Genomic DNA, 8,763 nt, shown 5'->3' on the forward strand with positions numbered 1-8,763 from the left:
ATGCCTTCTACTTGTTTAACTTGCAAATATCATGCCTGCTTCCTATTGTTTTATGTACATCCATATTTTTATCATGCTTTTATATTATCACGAGTTCATAGCACGAAGAGTATTTCCATGCAGGCGAGGACGAGGGACATGCATTATGTTGTGATATGTTTTTCTTGTGTATACGTTCATGCCTTTACCTTGAGCTGTTATTGTCGTACCTATGTTTCCTATGTGACTTGTCGTTATTGTTCTATCTTTGTTCTCTATCTCAATTGTTGTTGTGTTGCCCATGCCTTCTACTTGTTTAACTTGCAAATATCATGCCTACTTCCTGTTGTTATATATACATCCATGTCGTATCTAGTTTGTTGCACTTTAGTATAAGCTTTCTACTATGTTAGCCATTCATGCCTCTATTTGTTAGCTTATAAAGATCATGCTTTCCCCTCTTATTTGTTATATTTATATCTATGCCTTCTTCCCAGCTAGTTAGGTAAAATTATGTTCTTCTTTCCTAATTGATGTCATCATTTCTATGTTTCCTACCTTGTCATTACTGTTATCAACATTCCTTTCACCTGGTTGGTAGTATTACATGTATATTTGGTGAGGATGAGATAAATGCACGAAGGGTGTTGTCGTGCCATTGGATTTGATGTCTTGAGTATATTTCTCACACTATGAAAGTTATGGATTTATTACTGTGATTTGCTGGTTATCACTCTAAGAAAAGGATTGGTCGTGATGTTGAAGAATACTAATCGTGATTCTTCTAGAATTCATTTTTTGCTTCGCATAATTGTTTCCTCGCACTCTATTCTATTATGTTCTAGTATAGTTCTATTGCTAGTCTTCTGTACAGGTTATATCAGTGAGTATCTTTTAACTAAAAAGTCTCGTCACTACTTCACCAAGGTTAGACAAGATACTTAATGAGTACATGGGGTCGGTTGTACTCACATTACACTTCTGCACCTTGCATGCAGATTTTGGAGCGGAGCTGCGGGTGATGTCGAGAGCTGACTCTGAAGATGTTCGTGCCATCCGGATGTGGCTACCACTTGTCCATGGGTAGTTCTAGAGTTTAATTCTGTTTAAGTACATTTCAAACAGAAGTTGAATTTATTTCATACCCGTTTTTACAATAATCTAGTCTTAGTAGCTCATGTCTTGTATTACCAGACCTTGGGTCATTGTTTGGAATCTAGATTTGTTGATCATATTTATTTTATTAGAATTGTGTTAAATGTTAATTGGCTGACCTAACGGGTCGGATTAGGTGCTATCACGACTTGTGAATTTTGGATCGTGACAAATATAGAGAAAAGGGATATCCAATTCTACCTGTAATAACTTCTAACTTGAACATTTCATACCCATAACCCATAAGACAATGTCAAATAAGGCCACTACTTTAATTAATGAGTAGAGAAGAGAGGATTTGATAACAGAAAAGATGATGAAAAAAAAATTATGGAGATGGATCCCATCTTCTTGTTCTTTTTCTTTTTGTGTTCAGGAATGTAGATATTACCATCGGCATAATAGAAGGATCGACTCATAAAGGGACTATAGTCACAAGCTCTATTTTATCCAATTAGGAAAAGTATACTCCAACAAGACTCTTTTTACGAAAAAAATAAAAACAAAAAACAGTTAAATCTATGACTATAGATTTTTTGTTTTGGGATAGTAGATAATACACCGTAACCGAATACACGACAAGCAAATTTACAAGATGTCAATATCCTCTGTGCACAAAATATTCCGTATTCACGTAAGGTCCAGGGAGGAACTATACTTCTAGATTGGTCACGTAGACAACCTATCCAATGCAAGTATTAGCGGTTGTTTTTATTGCTTAAACCGTTGACCTATAAATCACATAAAAATAACTTTACCATTGATCTAAGATTCCTCTTCAAGATGTCGATATCATTGTGGAGTCTTTTCTTAAAGAGAAATGACATAGACATTGTAGAAAAATAGAAAATGAACCTGCTCGTTCTTTTCAAATTGCTCCAGTATGATGGGCCGGGAGGAGGGGGTGGGTAAAAGAAAATGCAACATCATAGAAGAGTACATTTTGTATCATTTTATAACATAAAATTTTTCAAAAAAAAAAAAAAGAATTTGACAAAATAATTTACGTATAATATGCCAAAAATATTTTTTGAAATTTGTGATTTTTAATATGTCAAGGTCATGATTATTATAGATATCATTAAAATAAATTTAATAGAGTTTGGTAGGAAGTGACATCAATTTTGTCCCATGCAATTGACACACTTCGAAGTCAAACAGGGCTGCTGAGGAAACTTTGAACCGTTAGATTAACTAGGAGTTTCCACGATATTTGGTTCGCATAAATTGCTTTTGAAGAAAAGGTTTAAATTTGGAGGGTGGGTTTGCTTTTCAAAAAAATATTTTCTTAGAAAACAAGTAGTAATCTTACTTATTTTTATGTTTTCGATACCAAAATTAAGGAAAATAATTTCTTATATTCATAAATAATTTAGATAGAATAAACATGAACCCATAAACTTTCAAACGAACAATCTTTCAAACCCACAAATTTCATAAACTTTCGAATCGCCAAACTAAACTGAAAATATAAAGAAAAAAGAAAAATATGAAATTTGAAAAAAAAAAAAAATTTAGAGAGGAGGGGAGGTGTGGTATGGGAGAGAAGGGGAGGGGGTTGGGGTGAGATGTGAGGGTTGGTGGAGTGTTTGGAAAATATTTTTCCTAACTTTTTTTTTAGGGAAGTCATTTTTCTTCAATTTTAGAAAAATGTGATATCTAGAAAATTATTTTCCAAATTATTTTATGCAACCAAACAAAAAAAATCCGGAAATTGTTTTCCATCATACCACGCACAGTCGAAGTGTTTCTTCAATATTTCAAATACTATTAAGCTCAATATCAGAATACTAATAATTTAGCAATTGTTAATAAATAATACTCCTACCGTTTCAATTTAGATGAGTTAGTTTAATTCGACACGAAGTTTAAAAAAAAATAGGGAAATTTTTGAAATTTATGATGGTAAAAATTTAAGGGGTAAAAGTTTTGTGAAACCATGATATTTATGTGATTATAAAAATATTTTATTAAGAATAACAATAACAACAACAACAACAACCCAGTATAATCGCACTAGTGGGGTCTTTTCCTCCAAGAACTCCACACCTTGCTCTTGGGGTGACTCGAACTCACATCCTCTTGGTTGGAAGTGGAGGGTGCTTACCATCATTAAGAATAAAATGAGTAAAATAAAAAATTTAAAATTAAATTATTTCTAACTATAAAAATATACTCCCTCCGTTCCAATTTATATGAACCTATTTCCTTTTTGGTCTGTTCCAAAAAGAATGACCCCTTTCTAAATTTGAAAAAAATTTATATTAAACTTACAATTCTACATTTAATGAGAAATTTTTATAATCACATAAATAATCTTGTACCCTTTTTGACTTGTTTAGAACCATAAATTCTAAAAGTTTTCATTTTTTCTTAAACTAGGTATCCATTGACGTAATTGGTACCGAGGTAGTATCATTTTTCTTGGAATGGTGTGACAACTAGAGTAATATCGTTCATTATTAAGTATTGATATTTATAAATATTGAAATATCATTGTTGGTCAAACTGGAGAATCTGACCACGAGATTCCGTGCTGTGCCAAATCCACAACTGAATTTCTTTATGTCTGTATCTGTACGTATCCAATAACAGTTACTCCTATTATTTAGTGAATAACTTCCTTATTCAAACCCCATTTCACTTCCTTTCTTCTTCCATCATCGCCAGATATGTATATCCTTTTTGCTATGCCTTTTTAGTCATCTTTTGGTTCATTTCTGGTGAAGAAGTGGGGCTCTGAGTGATTGTTTTTTTGTGGGGTCTCAAACAGTTGGTACATTTTCTCTCTTTTCTTTTCTTGGTTGTTTTTTTCCCCTTTGTTTGGAAGTAAGTTGAAGTAAATTTCTGGATACACATTTCTCTGTTCTGTTGCCTTTTGTTTTCATTTTTTTTAACTGATTCTTCGCACCTGTTGACTTCTGAACATGGTTGGTGTCCATGTTTTGAGAACCAAAGAAATAGTTGGTGACATCCTTGTATTTTTATATGTTGATTGTTGATTGTTTTCTTAGATTGTTGTTCACTTCCTTTCTGAACTCAGCCTTTTGTTTTTGGTTTAAAAAAAAAAGAAGGAATCGATCTGCAGATTTCCCATTTTACAGCAATGAATAAGGGATTATATTTAATTAATCTGTTCAGTGATCAAAATTGAATCTTTAACATTCTTTTATCCTTTTCTGCTTTGTGTAGGACTTTTGTAGCATTTCCAATTTGATAACACTTTCACCAGAAAGGGTTTTATCCAGTGGTTTAAAGATGTATGTGGTGGAGAGCAAAGGAGGGGCTATTGTTTGCATGTTACTGTCGTTGTTCTTCTTAGGGACATGGCCAGCTTTACTAACTTTACTTGAAAGAAGAGGGAGATATCCTCAACACACTTACCTTGATTATACTTTCACCAATCTGCTGGCTGCTGTAATAATTGCTTTTACCTTTGGTGAGATTGGGACAGGCACATTGGAAAAGCCAAATTTCCTTCCGCAACTTTCTCAGGTTGGTGCCTTTCACATCCAACAACTTTGTATGTGTATGAACTGAGGAGATTTGATGGGTTCAATTTTTAAGTTCTTACCATTGTTTTCATTGTACTTTAAAAATTATGGTTTCATAATTTAATATTTGTTACTAATATATATATGCCTCAGTGTCGCAATTACTAGGTAAATAAGGCTGCATTCACCTCTAGGTATGAATCACAGATGCAGGATGCTTACTTGTGTAGATATAAACACATGGAAATGTAATGTTAATGATCATAAATAGGTTTGTTACAGAAAAAGAAAGAGAGAATAAAAGAAAATTGATTAGCAGTAGTATTTAGGCTATAATATGGTGAAACGAGTGTGTGTGAACTAGTTTTTAGGCTATAATCTGGTGAGGATTAACTAGAAATAGTACATATAGGCTTAATAATCAGTCAGTCTTGGGTTCTATGTTGGTCAAACTCCAAACCTTTTTTTTCTTTGTAGTCGAGAAATCTGTTGTTTCCAGCTTCAAAAGGATTAGTGGTATACAATAAATAAACAAATCATGAACTTTTTTTATATTATCACTGGACAATTCCTTTGGAGTTTGCACCAAGTATAATCTTTAATATAACTCAAGTTACGTTTATATAAACCTTATGGAATCAATTAGTCCTGTCTGATCAGAGTGTTTAGTTTCACATTAAAGGTGGTGGTATAAATTACTTCTGGTTTCGTTGGGTTTTCCATTGCCTGCTGTACTCTGATTACTAAGTAGTCTATTTGAGTGGTGGTATAAATTAGTTATGGAACGTGATTGCTTGTTAAAATCGTTTACAGTAATAGAAACTTACCAACGATTCCCAGATTGATCGCATGTATTTTTGTTAATTGTTGAAATTGCACAAAAATAAGCATATTGGAATTTCAAGGATTCTAAAATCATGTTCGTGGACAAATGGTGCAGGATAATTGGCCCAGTGTCGTGTTTGCAATGATTGGAGGGGTGGTCCTTAGCATTGGAAACCTTTCAACTCAATATGCTTGGGCCTTTGTTGGTTTATCAGTTACCGAGGTCGTCTCCTCAAGCATTACTGTTGTTATAGGTATCACTTTAACTTCAATGGTTTATAACGCAGTTGAAATGGACTATTGACTGATCTTCTCTATGGCAAAGGAATTGGTAGTACCATAATTTGTTTAAATTTGGCTCTCTTGCTTTGTTTATGACAGGAACAACCTTGAATTACTACCTTGATGACAAAATTAACAAAGCAGAGATTCTTTTTCCTGGGGTTGGATGCTTCTTGGTTGCTGTTTGTTTAGGCTCTGCTGTTCATGCATCCAATGCAGCTGATAACAAAGCAAAACTTGATAGCTACTCAAATGACCCTAAATATGGCATTAGGTATGCATCAATATGAGAATATATACACAATACTTAATTCTCTTAGGTCATCATTTACACATCTTTGCAGAATGGTTATAACATTAATGGTTTGATTAGGACAGTGTTACTGTTTTGTCTGAGGTTCATGTCACGGCAGTGTCGATAATGTATATTTGCCTAGAAGAAGAGTGCTGTCATTTATGACTTAACCAGCAAATCGATTGGCTATTTGTTTTATCTCTCTATCTTCTGGGTTGGTGTAGAGGTGGGGGTGCATTGTAAAGATAAAAGATGTTGGGAAATACTAAGATCCCTTAGAGTGTAGGATATACAGAAACTCTAGGAATTCGTATTTCAAATTGCTATATACAATTTTTCACCATTATATCTGGAAATTGGTGTTTATTTTAATTGTACCTCTGGCAGGGCTAAAGCTATTACCGACTCCGATCAAGCAAATACAAAGAGAGGTATTATAAGTTGGATCATCTGAAATTTGAAGTGTCATATAGATCCATGGCCTTATATGTTTCTTCTTAAGATTTATTTTGGAAATGCTAAACATTCACAGTTGGTGCAAATGATGTGGAGAAGGGAGTTGCTTCCACAGAGAAGGCAAAATTTGGGACTGCGCTTTTCCTTATTGACCTTGAGAAGAGAAGGGCAATCAAGGTTGGCAATTCTTCTTGAATTACAAATCTTATTCAATTTTATTGTCGCTTAAATATTAACAGCTCCCTTGAAAATTGCTATTGGTTTATATTTAAGATCTAAAATATATTGTTGTAATAATGTCAATCCAATGTAGTGGAAGATGTCAGATTTGACTGTAGGCTGAAGGGAAAAGCGCATTCCATGTTTGTCACATTCTTGTGTTTGCTTGCAGATATTTGGGAAGAGCACTTTCATTGGTTTGTCACTGACATTCTTTGCTGGAGTTTGCTTTTCTCTCTTCTCACCAGCATTCAACCTTGCCACAAATGACCAGTGGCATACTCTAAAAGCTGGAGTTCCACACTTGAGTGTCTATACAGCATTCTTCTACTTCTCAATTTCTTGCTTTTTCATTGCCATGATTCTCAACATCATCTTCTTATACCACCCTGTTCTAAATGCACCCAAATCATCTCTTAAGGCTTATCTTAATGATTGGAATGGTAGAGGTTGGGCTCTTTTGGCAGGACTTTTGTGTGGTTTTGGAAACGGTCTCCAATTTATGGGAGGTCAAGCAGCTGGATACGCAGCTGCAGATGCTGTTCAGGTTAGTAGTTTATATTCAGATTCAAGTACTTGAACAATTAATCAAAATCAACCATCCCTCAAATAGTTGGGATCGGATACAGTTAATCCTCTAGAAACCTCAAAATGCGCTACTCTTTGTCTAATCTTCAAGGTTGATGAAGAATGCTAGTATGAGATATACTTTGATGTGAATTTATTTGAAATGTTGCTGTAATTACAGGCGCTTCCACTCGTGAGCACCTTTTGGGGGGTAATTTTGTTTGGAGAGTATCGAAGATCATCCAGAAAAACATATACGCTCCTAATAGGCATGCTATTTATGTTTGTAGTAGCTGTTGGAATACTTATGGCATCGTCAGGACATCGCAAATAGTGCATCAAAGACAGAAGTTAGAAGTTAGAACCAAATAAATCATATTGCTGTTGTATATTGCTGTTATGTACATACATTGCTGCTTCTTGTTGAATAGAAGCACAGTTTATTTAAAATCTGCTGAAAACCTCACTGTACATAGGTATGATACATAGCACCTATTGCAATCAGATCTTTCTACATTATTGCATTTTGTATGCAAATCTTGATTTATTCTGCAATATCAGTGAAATCTTATTATCTGCTATCCAACTTTATGAAACATTGATTTTGGTTGATACAACATTCTAGCCAGTGCCCATGAGTGAATTCTTGAACGCAATTTCTGCCTATTTCTTTTGTCAAAATCACTTTCGATATACTTCAAATTGCTACCCTTTTTTGGCGGGAAAATCTGCATAATATTAGTAATATACTTTATCAAAAGCTACAGTATTTCTCATCACTCTATCTCTAAGGGACTTTTACTTTTCACATTTTCATGTCGGTCTAACATATTTCATGGTCTGATTATTTAAAAATATTTCATCAATAATTATTTTGAAAAGCAAAAAACATCCAATATAAAGTGTTTAGTTTATACTGATACAAATATAATTCTAAAGAATTTTATAATTTTAAAAATCACCTAAAATGTTAGCTTAATGAGCTACGGTGAGGGGATAACTAGAATTTTACTCAAACTTTACAAAATAATATTGAGTAATATTTTCGTTTTCGAAAGAGAATGTTATCGTCTAGCTGAGAGTCATTTTTTATTTTTTAAACTATTTGACAGTGATTATTTTCTTGTGCCTATAATTTTAAGGACGAGACACTTTGTCCCATATGAATTGATCAAGAGAAAAAACGTCTAAATTGTATGCACCGACAGTATAACAAATATATGCAATAAAGCTATTTATAAGATAATTATAACCAAATTTTTATTATAACATTAATTGGCAATCAAGTAAATATAATAAGCAATATACTATTAATATATAAAATTGACTTAAGGCCGTTTGGTTGCAAGGATAAGAAATAATAATCTCATGACCAAGTAGCCTCTTTCCGAAATAAACATCAATGCAGCCAAATAATTTACAAATCCGGAAATCAAGTAAAGCAATAAAGTCATCAAACGGTGCGGAATCACCCTTTGTGTTTTTTACTCT

The 8,763-nt window shown here is 33.5% G+C and overlaps 1 protein-coding gene across 4 annotated transcripts; it reads left to right on the plus strand.

Annotated features, from left to right (window-relative positions):
* Window positions 1-3,691: 3,691 nt before the first annotated feature.
* Window positions 3,692-7,853, plus strand: LOC104088891 (ureide permease 1-like). 4 transcript variants are annotated; one of them, XM_009593650.4, is made up of 8 exons: window positions 3,692-3,963; window positions 4,327-4,629; window positions 5,569-5,707; window positions 5,835-6,009; window positions 6,418-6,461; window positions 6,563-6,663; window positions 6,878-7,252; window positions 7,454-7,853. In XM_009593650.4, the coding sequence occupies exons 2-8, from the start codon at window positions 4,393-4,395 to the stop codon at window positions 7,604-7,606; spliced, it is 1,224 nt and encodes a 407-aa protein (XP_009591945.1). In that variant the 5' UTR covers window positions 3,692-3,963; window positions 4,327-4,392; the 3' UTR covers window positions 7,607-7,853. The 4 variants fall into 4 exon arrangements, with proteins under 4 accessions (XP_009591945.1, XP_009591944.1, XP_009591942.1 ...); XM_009593649.4 differs by having other exon boundaries at window positions 3,693-3,910; XM_009593647.3 differs by lacking the exon at window positions 3,692-3,963 and adding an exon at window positions 3,971-4,097.
* The last annotated feature ends 910 nt before the right edge of the window (window positions 7,854-8,763 follow it).

This window comes from Nicotiana tomentosiformis, chromosome 11 (assembly GCF_000390325.3).
Source record: "Nicotiana tomentosiformis chromosome 11, ASM39032v3, whole genome shotgun sequence".
Classification (NCBI taxonomy): domain Eukaryota; kingdom Viridiplantae; phylum Streptophyta; class Magnoliopsida; order Solanales; family Solanaceae; genus Nicotiana; species Nicotiana tomentosiformis.

Coding starts and splice junctions, on each gene's coding strand:
- LOC104088891 (XM_009593647.3), top strand. CDS start 4,062: ATGGTTGGTGTCCATGTTTTGAGAACCAAAGAAATA. Junction 4,098..4,326: donor TTTTGAGAACCAAAGAAATA/GTTGGTGACATC, acceptor TGCTTTGTGTAG/GACTTTTGTAGCATTTCCAA. Junction 4,630..5,568: donor TCCTTCCGCAACTTTCTCAG/GTTGGTGCCTTT, acceptor CAAATGGTGCAG/GATAATTGGCCCAGTGTCGT.